At 47.2% G+C, this 17380-nt stretch overlaps 1 protein-coding gene across 1 annotated transcript; it reads left to right on the top strand.

Moving 5' to 3' along the window:
* Positions 1-8752: 8752 nt before the first annotated feature.
* On the top strand, positions 8753-16146 carry LOC137148698 (torsin-1A-like). Its single transcript, XM_067541618.1, has 5 exons — positions 8753-8968; positions 10255-10523; positions 12564-12739; positions 15277-15404; positions 15686-16146. Exons 1-5 carry the CDS (start codon positions 8782-8784, stop codon positions 15928-15930), a joined length of 1005 nt encoding a protein of 334 aa, XP_067397719.1. The 5' UTR covers positions 8753-8781; the 3' UTR covers positions 15931-16146.
* The last annotated feature ends 1234 nt before the right edge of the window (positions 16147-17380 follow it).

Here is a 17380-nt window from a genome sequence, read left to right as displayed (position 1 = left end):
TGGAGGCTGTCAAACTCACTTTACTCATGGGTTTTTTCCCTTTTGAATTTGAACCCAGGTCTCTAGAGATGACCCGTGGGTGCGTGTGTGATAGCCACAATCTTGGCTCCCAGCAGGGATTGAACTGGGGACTTCCATGGCGAAACACGAGTCGTGACAGCATGAGCTAAAAAGCCAGGCTCGACAGGTGGGTCTGTAACAGACTCATATCCTCTGTGGACCGGGCACAGAGCGGCACACAAAACACACATTGCACTCGCACTGCTCCTACTTGTTATTCCTTCCGATAGCTGAGTCTCTTAGAAACAACCATCAAAAGGAGCCTGTCCTGCCTGCTAGGTTAGATGGGACTGCACCTGCCCCCAGGGTGGCCAGAGAAAGACGGGAAGCTCCATTCACAAAGGAGGATAGAGAGCAAGGCGGGACAGTAAGGCCATGGAGCCAATCCCAGTCCGGGCTCCTGTCTCAGAACATCCAATTACCGCCAGTTCAATGAAAATTTGAAGCCAGCCAGATGGGCTCTGGGAGCAGGTTTCGCTCCTGGACTCTTTGAAAGGCACATGAGTCTATTGGTTAAATACTGGAATATGGAGGGAGGGGAGAAAAAGGATTGTGTGTGTCATGGACCTGCCCGTTCTGGCCATTCATGAGCTCAAGATTCTCACGCTGCCACAGCCACTAAACAGACAGGTTGATTCTCAGTTGCACGAAGGAGTCTTTACACCATGCTAACAGAGAAAAGGGTCTTAAAGCGAGTGCAAATGTAATGTATTCATACTTTAAGGCCCCTTTACAGTAGCAGAGCAATGTAAAGAAGAGTCAGGTCCAGAATGTAACAACAACTAGGTAAGAGATCTGATCTTGCCCACCTTACTCAGGACAGCAGGACTGGGCCCAAAAATCAGATCCCCTTTTATATTCTTGTAAAATAGGCCATTCCCCTCGCCTGGTTACATTGTTCAGAGACAGCATCTGTCCATAAAAACATCCAGGATCAAAAACCTTTCCAGCTGCATCAGAAATCAACAGCGACTCAGAAAAATCCTTTCTAAGGTCACACTCATGCCCCCACAGTGGATTAAGACACGATCAAAGAAATCACTTGATCCAGGCAGATTCATCCTCCTAGCCCTACATTTTTTCCCAGCAGGACCCTGTCCCCATCCCTCCCATGCATCATAGGCTCATGGATTCCCTCTCTCCTGCCTCATACCCCTCCTTACACACAGAGTGGCACTACACCCTGCAGAGTGGTTTGGGGACCTTGCAGTTTTCATGTGAGACCCAGGCCTGCAGTCCTTACCCAGGCCAATCTTGGCTGGAGTTTTCGCCTGAGTAAAGTCTGCAGGATTTGTTCCTTGTTGCAAGGAGAGAGAATAGCTTCTCTTCTCCTGCTATAACTTGGGGATAGAAAACAGAATAAGGATCTTAAGCAAATCACGTCCCTGCTCCGTGCCTCAGTTTCCCTATCTGTACCATGGGGATAATGATATCCACCCCCACCTCCCTGGGGTGTTGTGAAGATTAAGCAATGTTTGTGCAGTGTTAAGTATTACTTCTACCTGCAAATTAGTGAATGGCCAGACATGTCCTAGTGAGTCACAGCCCACCCAGCAGTTCCTGATGCAGTCTGCAAAGCACAGCCTGGATCTGTGTTTGGATAAAGCCTACTAATATCCAGTCCCTCAAAAGAGCTCGATGTACATCAGAGGCACAGTCTGTCCTTGCAGCTGCCTCATCTGTGGGTTTAAAGAGGACACTAACCTGACCTCCTCTTTGAAGATGATACTCTCAAAACAGACAACAGCCCACTCATGAGCTGGCAGGCAAAGAGGGAGGGTTCGTGTGGATGACTGTGTGTGTATGGATGTGTGAGGGGTAACTGTAGAAAAGGGAAGCTCTAAACTCTCCTGAAGTCAGGGGCATTTTTTAAGAAAAAAGGAAGGACAGCTTCTGTTTTAACTTGTGGCCAGTTTCATGATGTTGTCAATACAAATAGTTTGCATTTGCATAGTGCCTCTGACCTCAAAGAATCCTAAAATATTTGATAGTCTTCAACTGGTATTCAGATTCCACGGAGACATCACTTTATCCACCACTGAAATGCAGCCACTTCTGGGATGACACATCAGCTGCTTAACAGCCCACCACATCACTATGCATTCATCTGGGAAAAGAATCCTGCCTCCAACTGAAACTGCCTGGGGAGTTTAGGAAGGCAGAGTGCAATGACCAAACTCTGAATCTGGCCAGGACAGCAGAGGTAAAGATACTCACGCCCATGAACATTTTTATTTTTGCAAGAAAGCCAGGAGCTCTTTAATGTGAACCATTAGACAGTTTAACAGCCAAAGATAGCCCATCCAACCCCATGCTGGGGCACTGGTTCCAGGCAGATTAGAAGAAAAGGGTGCCCCCATCATTAGTACTACAACACTTGGGTGTCCTTAGGAGGTCTCTCAGGGTACATCTACACTGACGGCGGCAAAGTCGCCACCGTCAGATTGACCTATCTGGATCGATTGAGCGTCAGTGAAGACCCACTCAATCAATCCAGAAGTCCACGCTGTTAAAAAAACCCCTCAAGTTGCGGAGTGCTGCGTCAACAGGAACGTGGTTCCCATCGGCACAGTGCAGTGAAGATGCTGCGCAGAAGGGAAGCACAGTAATTGACGGGAGTTACACAAGCTACTCTGCGTAGCTTGTCAGACAAGTACTGACCCATCTTGAACCTATTTTGCATATAAGTGTTAATGGGATAACAGCATAGCATCATAGAGGGGCTGGAAGGCACATCAAGAGGTCATCTACTCCTTCCCCCCATGTTGCAGCAGGACTCATCATACCTAGTCCAGCCCTAATGGGTGTTTCACCTGTTCTTAAAAACCTCCCATGACAGTGATTTCACAACCTCCCTTCCAGTACTTAACTATCCTTAGAGTTAGGGAGTTTTTCCTAATATCTAATCTAAATCTCCCCAACTAAGATGATTATTTCTTGTCCTGCCCTCCGTGGATAGCAGTTGATCACCTCTCTCTCTCTTGATAACAACCTTTTACATATTTGAAGACTGTGGTCATGTCCCCCCGCAGCCGTCTCTTCTCCAGACTAAACATGGGCAATTCTTTCAACCTTTCCTCATAGGTCATGTTTTCCAAACCTCTTATCATTGTTGTTACTCTCCTCTGGACTCGCTCCAATTTGTTCACATCTTTACTAAAGTGCAGTGACCAAAACTGGACACAGTATTCCAGCTAAGACCTCACCAGTGCTGAGTGGAGCAGCACAACTCTCTCCTGTATCTTACAAACGACACTCCAGCTATGCATCCCAGAACGGCATTCATCTTTTTCACAACAGCATCACACTGTTGATTCCTTCAATTTGTAATCCACTATAACCCCCTAATTCTTTTCTGCAGTACTGCTCCCCATTTTGTATTTTTCCATTGGATTTTTCCTGCCTAAGTATAGTACTGTTCATTTGTCTTCACTGAATTTCATCTTATTGACTGCAGACCAATTCATCAAGATAATTTTGAATTCTAATCCTGGCTTTCACAGTGTTTGCAAGCCCTCCAGCTTGGTGTCATCCACAGATTTGATAAGCACACTCTCCACTCCAGTATCCAAGTAATTAATGAAAATACTAAATAGGATCAGACCCAGAACAGACCCCTGCTGAACTCCATTAGATGAAGCTTCCCTGTTTCACAGTGAACTATTGATAACTACTTTTTCAGCATGAAGTGGTACAACTGTGAATCATTTATACAACCCTCTGGCACATGTGAAGCAGCACACAACCCATCTCATTATGGGAAATGAGAAGGTCTACAGACATTTCCCCCATTGCCCTCCAATACAAAGACTAGCTGATTTTTCTCCAATGTACTGTCTGTAATACACAAGACTGTATTTCAGGAATGCATTTCAGAAGTCTCAGCCCCGAGGGACCTCAAAGATAGACACAGACAAAGAGCAACGAGTTCTTCACCAGCCACCTTGCATGTCAAAAACAAGAAGTGGATTCGCAACACCCAGGTCTGGTGGGATGATGAAAAATGTGGATCCCAAACTCTGAGACCTGATAAGAGAGAGCATTAAGCACAGCTTTTTACTCCAGGACCATCCAAATAGTCCATTCCAGAGCCCATGGGATCCAGCTCAATCTCACACAGGAGTGGACAAACTTTAGCTTAAGCCTATGAGCTCTGTAATGGGGCCTGCTTTCTTCTTTAAGACAAAGATTCAGTCCATAGAGGCTACAGGTCCTGGCATAAAATTCTCTTAGCTTGATTCAAGCTCTCTATCTCCATGTGAAAGAGGAGAGTGGCTGCATTCTGTTGCTTTATAACGGTTCTTGGGTTCCTGACAAACTGTCCACGTGGCTCTTGGCTTGGCAAAGTATGGGCATACCTGATGGCTGGGCAGTTTGGAATCCCACTGAATCACGTTTCTAACACAAATGGGCAGCTCTGTTTATAGAAGATCTTCACTCCCTTCTTTCCCTTCTTTGTGTGCAAACATGGCATTAATTTTGCAGAGGTTTTTCTATGGCTATGCCTCCTGGGTTTAGCTCTAAAACCTTGGCTGATGTGCCATCTGGTGTTCGTAAGAAGTAAATGCAGTGAAGCAGAGATTTGACTTGGAGATACGGTGTTTAGAGTGGCTTAGACCACTCTCTAAGTCTAAGACCTGGCCTAGACACCATTTTTGTACAGCTAGAACTATTTTGGTTGAGGATGTGTTTTTTTTTTTTTTACCAGTATGGTACAACCCCTAGTGCGGACACAGTTACACCAGTAAAAAGGTGCCTTATACCCACATAGCTATTCCCCTTCCCATCCGGGAATAGCTCTATCGGTGTCACAGTTCAGGGCAACTGCACCTGTATTTCCCTTCAGTGGGCCAAAAATGACACCCTACTCTAGACTCTCAGCTCCCCATCTATTGTCTCCCTTGGGTGGAGGTACATGTCCCTCTCCCTTCTGATCGGGATATTCCCAGGCTGAACAGTTTCCTGCCTTTGCCAGCAGAGATAGGTTGCCCACGGACACCTGCTTGCTTCATATTCAGAAATGGTTAACAGGTGTAGTTGCTACAGATACAAGTTACCAGACAGCACGTTCTGTGCAAGCCTGCTTTATTTTAAGGTAAAAGGCATCACAGAGAAAACAATAGAAGAACCCACATGCATACTCAGAAGCTTACCAGAGATCACCCCAACCCAGATTCTGACGAGAACCCCCACCCAAGGGAGACAAAGTGACCTGTCAGAGGTCATTTAGCAGCCCAGTGGCAGAGTCCAGGGCAGAACCGAGATCTCCCGGGTCCCAACCCAATGCTCAATCCACTAGGCCACACTGCCTCTGTCATGGATGAATAAAGGCAAAGTAACATAACTTTTGACTGTGGCCGTCACTGTAATAAAATAAATAATAATGGACCTCTATTATCCTTTCTCTCCAGCTGGCTTTAATAACTACATTGGCACAGCCTAGCCTCCCTAGCTGCAGTCCGTTTTCACCTCTAACCCGTCTTTTAAGTCAGTGGGACTAAGGAGGACATATGGAAGCATATCAGTGAAACACCAATTACTATATGCTGATATCAATGATCAAGATATTTTCAGCTTAATAAAATTATACTCCATTGAAGAGGCAGAGGGCACAGTTTAGAGGCCAGGGCCCCGATTCTCCATTGCCCTGCACTTTGTTTATTCATTTACACCAGTGCAAAGTGATGTATCATGCTATCCAATAAGAATGGGGCACTTGCTCTGCTTTTGTGACTACACAAGCGTGCAGGGTCATGGAGAATCAGACCAAACGAGGCCAGATTCCAGTGTATCTAAAACAACTCAACCTTGTTTCACCCATAGAGCCTAGAGTCCTGTGACTGGGTATATTTCTTAGGGGGCCGAGCATGAAGGAGATGAGGTCTCACCAAACAGGTATGTTGAACACTCACTGTTCCCTGGAAGACTACATGCCCCTCTAAACTGTGGGGCAGAACACAGGTACAGAGGAGACGCGTGCTGCAGTCTGAGTCGGAAGTGTTTGGACCCCACAGAGGGCCTTGCTGTGGCTCTCCTCCTTGGGCCAAGATTCTGAACTCCGCTTTCAAATGTGTTAATTGGAAACCTGGAGACGTGCACGAGACAGGGAGCTGTCCAGGGTGCTGGAGGAAAGCTCAAATCCAACACCACCGCCCCAGGTGCTGAAAGGTGCTCCTTGGCCAATGGCGTTCCAGCTGAGTGTGATTGACAGAAGTCGAGTCTGACCATTATTTTACAATTCAAGCATTAACAGGTCCGCTACATGGGCACTGGATTGTGCCAGTCAGCAAGAGCACAGATACTACGGCGTTTGGGCTACGTTACAAACCAGTTAGGGCACTGGAATACACTACTTAGTCAATGTACAAAGTATTCAGGGACTATGAACATTGGGACTAGGCAATAAAAACCTCCAGATAATTGATGAGCTTTCCTGGAGAAAATCATGAGCACCAGCATGAGAGACTCCTGTTGACTCCAATGAGCTATGGATCTGGTCCTTGGGAAAAAAAGCTTTACTCTGGGGCTCGCTATTTTTTTCATATCCACCCTTCATCCTCTGGTTATTTTTGGTGCCATTTCCCTCACACTCCCAGACACACTCCTGCCTGTTAATTGTTTCTCCAGGACACATACCATGCCTGCTTATCCACATTCCAGCAGACAGGTGAAGTGACTTGCCCAAGATCACACAGTAGAGCAGTGGCAGAACAAGGAACACACACAGGATCTTGTGGGCCAGGTCCAGGGCTCCACTAGGCCACCCTGCCTCCCACAGGCTTTTCTGTCTGTCTCTTGTTGCCTTGGTGGTTTGCTTCTCAGAGCCCCTCGCACTCATCACATCGGTACAGGAAATCAAAGAAATGGGTGTACTCATCTTCCCCAGGTAGGCTCAGGTCTTCATTTTGTATCTCTTCCCCTTCCTATCCCCTCCTCCTTTTCATCCCCTCCACACTTCAATTTCTCTCCTTTGTCTGTTGCCTCCATCTTCCCCCTGCTCTTCTCCTCTCCTTTCCTATTGATCTCCTCCCTTTCCTTTTCCCTGCTGACCCTCAGCCCCTACAGGATTAGCTCTCAAGGTCAGCACCCCTTTCTGTCACACCATCTCTCTCTCAGGTCTGCAGTCCCGTTCTCACTCCTAGAACCGCAGCGTCCTCTTCATGACTCAGCCTGGCCACTCAGCATTCCCCCCTTCTGCGGTACAGTCCTCCAAAGTCTCTGCCACTCCCTCAGTGACCCAGCCAGTCTTCCAGTTCACTGCCCCACTAGTGCCACTTCCCCAGTGGCAGGTAGGGGAACTTGGGCCTGCCATTTTACTCCGGGTTCCAGTTCTGGGACCCTCCACAAGGCAGTTCTAGGCTCTACTTTCCGAGCCCTCACTGCTTTTCCCTGGACTGTTTCCTACCTCTCCTGGTTCCCCTCTGCCAGGGTGTACAAACTTAAACCCTCCTCCCTCGTCCCAGGGAGTGACTGCCTCTTTCCCAGCAACAACCCCCATCTGTTGTCAGCCTCCTGGCTGGAAAGGCAGCCAAGTCTTGCACAGATGAACCTGCTTGCAATCAATTCCCTGCTCCCTGACTCTTCCTCCAGGTGCAGCCTGTGGAATTAATAGGCATGCCTGGCCACCTTACTCCCTTCCAGTGCTGTGTGTGTGTGTGGGGGCAGGGGGAACGACACTCCATCACCGGCTAACTTCCCCAGCCATCAGCTGTTGAAAGGGAGAGACCAAATCTTTAACACAGGTTTTGACTGGTAAATAAAGCTGGTCTGAATTTTTCTGATGAAAAGCTTTTTTAGTGGAAAAATGAGATTTAGTCAAAGCCAAACATTTTCACAAAATAAATCACTTATGTCCAAAATATTGATTTTCTGTTGAAAAAAATCAGTTTTTGATTTTTTTTTTTTCTCTTTTACAAAAACCTGAAATTTTTCATAGGGGAAAAATCATTTTCTGACCATCTTTACTGGTAATTTACAGGCAAAATGATTTCAAATGTTTGCCCAGAGGATGAATTAGTTTCTGATTTTTGAGCCTACACACACGTCCTGTTCCTGATCTGGAACTTTGAATATCCTCTCCATACTTGACCAAGACGTGCAGGGCATGGACAACGGAGCTGCCCAGAATGTCCCTGAGACACTTTGCCAGGGCTGAGTTGTCAAGGGAACCTGCTCTGTAGTGGGCTTTACTTAAAAAAGAAGCAAGATGCTCTCCCCCCCCCCCGGTACTTGCTGGTGAAAGGTTCAGTTCTGCAAAGTGCTGAGTGCTCTCCATTCTTGCAGAAATCAGTGGGATTCAAGGAGAGCTCAGCACCTCATGGAATCAAGCCCCAAACGTTCAGGATCTTGAGGGTCTGATATGCCCAGCTAGACATAAGCACGTGGTGTGGCAGCAGACACACTAGCTGCTCCCTCAAGAAATCTTGAGGCTTGGATCCTGTTCAGCTGCTCCATGGGAGTGGGACAAAGAAGCTCTGCCCACCAACTGGGAGATAACCCAACTCAGGATGACACTTTGCCCTTAGGCTAACAACCAAATATAATAATGTGATGATGACTCAATCCTTGTCATTGCATCAGTGGCTTATCCAAGTTAAAAGGAAACTAGCCTCCAACTCTCAAACAGCCTGACACCATAGAAACACACAAGGAAGTCACATTCAGATGCTTTTCCTTTTGCTTTCACCTTTCACTGAGCCAGGCTGGCATTCAGCTCCTGCCATGAAGCTTCTGAACGTGGCTGGATTCTTTGCTCTGGTGCCCACTTTGGTGCCAGCGCTGGAGCCCATCACCACCTCGCTCGCTTTCAGTGGGGCAGCTGTCATGTGGCAGCTCTTCTCCCCTGCCTCCTGGCTCAAGTGTCGCTTCTGGGAGTGCTGCAACATGAAGGACACCCTGGACATCCCAGGTAATGGCAGTAGCAAGCAAATATTGTGGGCGGAAGAGTCAATGGGACCTGCTGACCTCAGGGGTGCTATTGCGTTTGGGGTGAGGGGATTCTAACTGGGGCATTGCAGGCTGGCTTTTTGTTGCCACCCTCCCTCCACAGTTCTGATAGGAGACATCAGCTTTAAGGCTGGTTAGGGAACGGCCTACATCACTGCATGCCCCAACCATCCTGGTCGTGCCCCGCCTCCTCCCTTTCCACAGATCCCTGCTGGCAGAGAAGAGGTTGCAGACATCACATGTCACAACTTCTCCTTTAATGGATTTTCCCTTGCCAGAAATCCCCTGCTTTATGCTGGCATAATTCAGGAGGGAATTTAAGGCCATGAGCTAATTAATCCTCTCAACAACCCTGCTTCCATTTGGGCCCCCAAACATTGCAGAAGCCATAGTCATTGGCGAGAATGTTGGGTCAGGGCTAGAGGTGGGATTACAGCTCCGGAATGCCAGGTTCAGAGTCTCGGGCTTTCTCCACTAGCCCACCCTGCCTCTGAGCGCTGCAGTCTCCCGTTCACGTTTGTGAAGCAAACGGCCTTGCCAGCGAAAGAGGAAGTCGGGCAGCAGTTCTCACCCTGCCTGCAGGGCACTGGTGCTGGGAAGTGGAAACAGAGATAACCAGTACACAGCCTGTTGTAAACTGTCCATAATCCATGAGTCTCACTGCCTAGGAAATCCCCTTTATTGTGTTCTTAGCCAATTAACCCTTTCCCTGCTGGTCTATGCTGCAGATTCTGAGCCAGATTGTCTGCTCGTGAAAACTAGCATAGCTCCATATACTTCAAGGGACCCAGATTTTCTCCCACCCTATAGGCAGTGCTCCTTAAAGTACTTTTTGCCACTGAAATGTCAGCTCTTTTTTGAGAGCAAGGGGCAGCAAGGGAGACACATCTTACCCCACCTACTAGGTAACATACATGCCACCAAGGTGGGTAAAGTGGATTCAGGACGTTCAACAGGCATGCCTCCCAGAACCACAGGATCACATCCCAGGGCTATGTACAAGGCACCAGCTAGTGATATTCCTACCAGGGGTCTCCAGGCACCCATACAAGCTGCTTGGCTCCCATGAACAGCTGCTTAGGGCCAGATCCAGGGAGCAGCTCAGCACTCACAGCTCCCATTATGCAGGGAAAGAGCCCCATGATAATGGTAACTGTGAACATTCTCCCCATCTATGGCTCAGCAATAGCATGAGGAGGGAGGGGCCATGAGGGGCTTCCTGAAACTGACCTCCCATCACGCCTCCAGCCCTGCAGATGACTTTGGAACGGAAAGTCTTTGGGCAGCACCTTGCCACCCAGGTGGTTCTGAAAGCACTGAGTGCACATGCCAGAGACAAACGGCCCAGGAAGCCCCTGGTGATGTCCTTCCATGGCTGGACTGGCACTGGCAAGTCCTTTGTCAGCAAGATCATTGCACAGAACCTGTACCAGCATCAAGAAGCAAGAAGGAGGTTTGTCCATCAGTTTGACGCAGTCTTGCATTTCCCACATGCTGAACATATCAAGCAATATAAGGTACTTCCCTTGTGACTCTACTCTCCTAAAGGGGGGGAGAGGCCAGGAATCTTGCATGCAGATCACATATGGGGCTCTGTAGGAATAAAACTGCCCAGGGAATTTCAACATTTCTGCTCCCCATCCTGGGCACAACTCGACTGTGCAAAGGGGAATGAAAAATGATACAGACAAAGTTCATCAAACACTTGACTTGGTTCAATGTTTGAACTGAAATTCAAGCCAGTTCTTATGTTATCCAAACATTTTACCACAAATTGATTACTGTAGGTCCTACATAAACATTGGACTTTTTTAGAGAATTTAAACATTCATTGCTAGATTATAACATTTAAGAAGTAGGTCAACTTTGGGATATATACTATCTGACTATATTCTTTTAGTGAACAACAGTCCAAGGGATCTATAGGCCACATTTACAGGGACATAGAATTAGCCACATCACATCAGATTATTGGTCCAGCTCTTTCAGCATGTCCCCAGTCCTATTCAACCAAAGCTCTCATTGACTTTATTGAGTGAGGAGTTCTGGATTAGACCCTCCAGCAGTGGTTAATACCTCATGTCTCATGGAAGTCAACATCCAGACTGTAGGCTGGTGGCATGGGCCAGCTGGGTGTCGTGACCCTTCCTCGGGCCCAGGCTCCGAGGAGGGCCACAGCGCCTTGGTCTAGGGGAATAAGCGGTGCCAGTTACCAGTCTTTAGCCCTGGCCCCCGGTGGGGTGGGCTTCCTCCACAGTCTGTAGCCCGGCCTTCCAACAGGCGGGGCGGTCAAGCAGTCTATAGCCCCCGGCCTTCCCACAGGCGGGGCTAGCAAAGCAGTCTGGTGCCCCCGGCCCTCAGGCAGGGCGGGGCAGGCGAAACAGTTTACAGTCCCTGGCCCGCAAGCTGGGCAGGGCTGATGAGGCAGTCAATAGACCCCGGCCCTCCAGCGGGCGGGGCAGGCAAAATAGTCTGCAGCCCCCGGCCTGGCAGGCAGGCGGGGCTAGTAGGGCTTGGTATCCTCTGCTAGCCAAGCTCAGAGGATGTCAGGCACTCCCAGGGTGATTAGGGAAGGGGGGAAGGAAGGGGACGCAGGCCCACCCGACTCCCCTGCGTCTTAGCCCAGGGCCCTATCAGTGGCAAAGCACTTTGCCACTGGGTCAGCGGGGATCCAGCCGCAACACGGCGATAGGTTGCCCCTGACTCAGCCACTCACTAGTTGGCTGCCCCTGGGCTACTTCCTCCCACCCAGTCCCCGGGTACCTGTCTCCACTCGTCTCCCTCCGGGTCGCTGGGGCAGTCGGCAAGCGGGTGTCCTGCGAGTCCCTCACCGTTGACCGGTGGCAGGTCCGGAAACTCCTCAGGGTCATCAGCGGAGGGCAGCTCCTCCAGGTCCCGGGGTCCCAGGGGTTCCTCCGGTCCATGAGGTTCAGTCAGCTCCAGGGGGTCCCCGACGTCAGGCAGCTCCTCCAGGTCAGGGCCGGCCTCAGGGTTTTTTTTCCACCCAGTAGTCTCAGCTGGCTCTTCCCAGTCACTAGGGCTCGGCAGCCCTCTCCAGTCACTAGGGCCTGGCAATCCGGGCAGGCTTTGGAAGCCCCAGTCGGGGGGGCAGTGGCTTCAAACAGCCGCTGGGCCTGGGTCAGGCCTAGGCCGCAGCCTCTGGGAAGACGTGTCTGCCTCCAGCGGCAGCTTCCCCCTTACTGAGTTGCTAGGCCTGCCTTTTATAGCTCTTTTTCCTGCCTTGGCTCCGCTCCTCTGTGTCCGGGTAGTTTGGCCTTTAGAGCCTTGTTCTGCCCAGCAGTGGCGTTGCGACCCTTTCTCAGGCCCAGGCTACACAGACAAATACCCCGCTGACATACATGCATGTATGTACTGAGAGTCTGATCCTGCTCCCATTGAAGTTCTGAGATTTGATTACCTTTACATGTCTCGCTAGCATTACATTAATAGTTCCTCCAGGACAGAGCACCAGTGGAATCACCCAAGAAAAAATAATCCAGCTCCAATCTTGATTTCCAGCTCCCCCTGCTCACTGACCATCTTACCCATCCCCGCAGGAGCAGCTGCAGAACTGGATTCGAGGGAATGTCAGCACCTGTCCAAGGTCGCTTTTCATTTTCTCAGAAATGGATCAAATGCCGCATGGTCTGATTGACTCCATCGTGCCGTACCTCAGTCACTGCGAGGCGATCAATGGTGTCTACTATGGCAAGGCCATCTTCCTCTTCCTGAAGTAAGAAAATCCAGTGGCTAATGAGTAATTGTGGCCCCACAGAGTCAGCAAGGGCAAAGGGAGAAGCAAGTGCTCATAGGCTTTCACCAGGCTACAGTTTGATTGCACGGGTTCAGGTGTCTTGCTGTACACGCTCTCCTGGGTCACCAAGAAGAGACTGTACAGTGTGTAGTAACTGAGCCCTCATGGGAGAGAGAACAGATCAATGACTACACTTATCCCATGGCTGAAATGGCTCTTCCATATGACTAGGGGATGACTAGCCAGATGTAAATGTTGGCTTCCAACTCCACTTAGGGTGACCAGATGCCCCGACTTTAAAGGGGGAGTCCTGATATCTGGTGCTTTGTCTTATATAGGCGCCTATTACCCTCCACCCCATCCCGATTTTTCACACTTGCCATCTGGTCACCCTAACCCCACTGGAGGCACCAACTTCCTCAGTGTTCAGTCAATGTGTTTTATCCAACTCCAGCTGTGTGCCCCCTTCTATGTGGGAGTGCGGGTCTTCTAGGGTGTCCAGGATCCCTCCTGCACAAGGCTTCTCTTCTGGATCATGGTGATCTCTCTTTCTCTCCTGCAGCCATCTTTCATCTCCCCCAAAATGGCTGGCAAGAGACTCTTCCTTTATAACTTCCAGTCACCTTTATCAAGTGACCCGCTGATCAGCCTCAGCAGGTGATCAAACTTCCCCACCAGGTGATCTATTGCTTAGTTACTAGCCCAACTGGGCAGATTGGTTTTTCTGAAGAGCAGCCAACTCTCTATCCAAATGTGCTTCCATTTCAACAGAGGACCATCAAGGTTTAATGACCCTCCATTGTTAGCCAGTGTCACTGCCCCTTGGTATTTTGGTCCAAGATGTAGGTAAAAAGATAGCAAAGAAGAAACAGACTAGCTTTGCAATTAAAATGGAGTTTGTAATTGGATATAGATACATATTATTATTATTCCTCCCATCCCAAAGCATATTTACAGTCGCAGGGACCAGTACAGTGTCACAATTCATTCCTGTCCATGGTTTGTTCTTCCATTAAGCCCACTTGGTCATGTCCCCATGAACATGGAGTTGTTCATCTTGTTTGTGGTTGGCCTCTAAGTCTGACCAACCTTGGATGTGTTTGCATTATTTTCTTTGGCATCCTATCATCTGTTTGTCTTCTAGCACGTCCCCACCATCGTAATCTTTTCAATTGCAGCCAACCCTGAACCCTGACTTCACATTCTACTCTCCTTCAAATTTTTCATTTGTCTTAAAATCATTCAACTTTACACTTATCTTCTGAAGAACTGTTGTCTCTACTGCCTCCAGTCTTCTGATGTCTGTTTCATTTAATAAAGCTGCTTCCATACCATAGAGTAATACTGTTTTATCCTCATCTTTGATGGAACCGTCAGCACTGATCAAGTAAACGTTAGCTTTTACTTGTTCTACAACATCACTGCTGCTGCAGTTCAACACTTTCCTATGGTCCCTTTTTTAAGATGCAACCACTTAATCTTCTAGGCATTTATCATCAGTTCAATTTGACTACTTCAGGTTTCCATGGTACCAAAGAATATCATCATTAATTCAAATGTGTCTGCCAGTTGTATGATGTCACCTGCATAAACTAAAGAGCTTAACTCTAGATCACCTAGTGTAATGCACTCCAATTTATCTACCATTTTTAACGGCCAGTTTAAGAACCTGATGAAAAGTGATAGTAATTTCATGCCCTCTTGTTTTACACCAAACTTTGACTTGATCCAGTTGCTTAATTTCCCCCTAATTCTTATGGCACTGAAGGAGTCTTCGTACATAGTTTCTATAACTGTAGTTTTCCTATCTGGCATGCTATATGATTTTGCTACTTTCTATAATGCTTCCCTCCAAACCAAATCATATGCCTCCATGAAGTCGATGAAAACAGCATACATCTTTAATCTGCATTATCTCTTTTTCCCCATCAACTGTCAGAGTGTGAATACCTGATCAATGCAACTTCTGCCTGGTCTGAAGTCACACTGTTCCTCACCAACTACTTCCTCTTAAACTGTCTTTACTCTGTTGACAATTACTTTCATCATGATTTTTCCCACTACTGATGATAAGCTTTATACCTCTATAATTATTCAGATTGGCAGGATTTCCTTTCTTCAGGATTGGTACAATGTTGCCATTAGCCACCCATCCACTACCTCCTCTTGCTCCCATGCCTTCTTATGTTTCTTAATGCTTTCACAGCACTTGTCCCACCGGCTTTTAGCAGCTCAGCTTTTATCTTGTCAATTCCTGCAGCTTTCCCGTTTTTTAACTGCTTCACTGATCTTTCTATTTCTTCTTCTGATGGATACATATAGAAAGATACATATCGAGAGTCCATAATTGTGAACCAAATCCATCAGTGGTGAATAGATTCCCCAAGTCATCATACACATCCACTGAGGGTATGCATGTTCTTTTCATGCATGGATCTAGGGGGCGCAATCTGGCCCTTTGTGTTGTCCCTGAGATAATGCTTTGCTGATGATCCAGTTCATTTCTCTCCTAACAGTAACGCAGGAGGGGATCAGATAACAGAGGTGGTGCTTGATCATTGGAGGAGGCAGAAGGAAAGAGAAGAAATTCCCCTGATGGACCTGCAATCTCTGCTATCTGATGAGATTTTCAATAACAGGAACAGTGAGTACTTCTGAACTCCTGAGGCCCATGGGAGTCCATGTGCATTGTCTAACCCCAGTTGTCTGTGGAATGACCCTTGCAGTACTGGTACGTAGCAATATATTCCTGCAACAGGGTTTTCACAATTATTTTAGAGAACTCAGCTGTAAACCTTTGTTTGTGGAATGCTTTCTGATCCCCAGAAAACAGGCTTTGTAGAAGAACAAAGCATTATGGTAACGTGTGGTCATCCTGCCTATGCATGGACAGACATCTCTCTCTTTCTCTCTCTTCTCTCCCAGGTGGCTTTTGGAATAGCAAGCTGATCCAGAAAAACCTGGTGGACTATTTCATCCCTTTCATGCCCCTGGAATATAAACATGTGAAAGAGTGCATCCAAGAGGAGTTGCACTACCAAGGCCTCCAAGAAGATGAAGACCTCATCATAAAGATTGCCTTAGCAATGTCTGACTATCCCAAGGAAGAGAGACTCTACTCTAGCAGAGGTTGCAAAACTGTGGCCTCGAAGGTGAATCTGAATATCTAGAAGGTTCAAGTGCTCAAGAATAAGGAAGGAAAGAAAGCAAGTCTCTTTCTCCTTCTCCCACCAGAATCTTCTCAGACTGTAAGCTTGTTGGGGCAGGGACCTGCACTTTAACATATCTAAAGCCTGTGTTACACTGTTATTGGAGAGAGAAGATAACACTCAAAACTTCCTCATCTCAGCATAATACAGTACATCCTCTCCCCACCTTCAAATCATGCTGCTTTAAGTAAAATAAAATAAATATGGTATATAGTCTTAATTATCTCTCTGGATTCTTGATAAACCTCCCCTATCGAGACCAGAGGGAGGCAATACAGAGTACAAATATGCCTGCTTTGTTTTTCCAGGGATTTGAACAAAGGGAAAACAAAAGCAACAGAAGAAAAGGGACCCAGCATATAGAACTACTGACTCAGGTTTGCTTGCCTATTTAATTCCTCACCAGGCTCTACTAATGATGTTTAAATCCAAACAAAAAGTCCTTTTTATATTGAGTCAAACAAATCATGAAAGGTTTCTGTCAGTATCAGGTTTTGAAAAACTAATTTTTATGCCACTTAAATTTTTGCCCTGGATTACTTGATAATTTCTTCCCTGACAAACCACCAACAAAGAAAGTCTTTCTAGTACAAGAAATATGACTCCAAAGGAACTGAAAAGAAGGTAGGACATAAAAGCAACCACAGAGGCTACTTAAAGACTTGTCCGCCAAGAGGAAATGTACAGTGAGCTGAAAAATGCAGAAGCCACTTCATCTGAAGAGTGACGCCTATTAAAATTTGCAGATCTAAAACTGAGGAAGCAAAAATACAAAATGATACTTGCTTAGTAAAGGGGAGGCAATGGAAAGCCCGATTCTGATCTCACACCCTTTTACACTCCTCTGATTTAAAAGGAGTTACTTTTGATTTACACCAACGTGAATTCCCAATTAAGCCACGGGGAGTCCTTTTGCTGATTTCAGTGGGAGTTGGATCTAGCTAAATGAGATCAGAATGAGTCCCAGAGTTCTTAAACATACACCAAAGGTGACTGGGGCTAGTGATCTGTGCACAATAGTGACTCAACTTCACTTCTGAAATCCCCATCCATGCCTCCATCTTCACTCACCTCATCTATTGTAACACTCCTTTCCACTGTCCTCCCAACTGTCGGTTCTCCAGTAGCTACCTACTTTCTTAAATGTACAAAGAAACACAATTATGTCACCTCATCCTCAAACAACTATACTTGCAATAGCTGGAATTTTAAAATAAAATTTCCAGCCAGGCTCTTTTCAGTGTAGTATTTCTATTGGCAGTTGTAGGATTTAGTGCTGGTGGGCAGTCCCTTGTGTATTTACCCATGGTTTGCTCACTGTTTACTCTCTTTTGCAATAGTCTACAATGATTTACCTCTAAATTGTGGGTGTTGGCACGCTGCACTCTGCTGCTGCTGTGTAGCTTTCAAA

The sequence above is a fragment of the Emydura macquarii genome, unplaced genomic scaffold (genome assembly GCF_026122565.2).
Source record: "Emydura macquarii macquarii isolate MOO-44397 ecotype Brisbane River unplaced genomic scaffold, CSIRO-AGI_Emac_v2 contig_691, whole genome shotgun sequence".
Taxonomy (NCBI): domain Eukaryota; kingdom Metazoa; phylum Chordata; order Testudines; family Chelidae; genus Emydura; species Emydura macquarii.
The sequence above is the reverse complement of the archived record's forward strand: the minus strand, read 5'-3'. Positions and strand labels throughout refer to the sequence as shown.

Excerpts from the sequence above, each read along its gene's own strand:
- LOC137148698 (XM_067541618.1), top strand. The coding sequence starts at position 8,782 with ATGAAGCTTCTGAACGTGGCTGGATTCTTTGCTCTGGTGCCCACTTTG. Across the intron at positions 8,969-10,254 it reads GGACACCCTGGACATCCCAG|CCCTGCAGATGACTTTGGAA; the intron begins GTAATGGCAGTA and ends TCACGCCTCCAG. Across the intron at positions 15,405-15,685 it reads GATTTTCAATAACAGGAACA|GTGGCTTTTGGAATAGCAAG; the intron begins GTGAGTACTTCT and ends CTTCTCTCCCAG.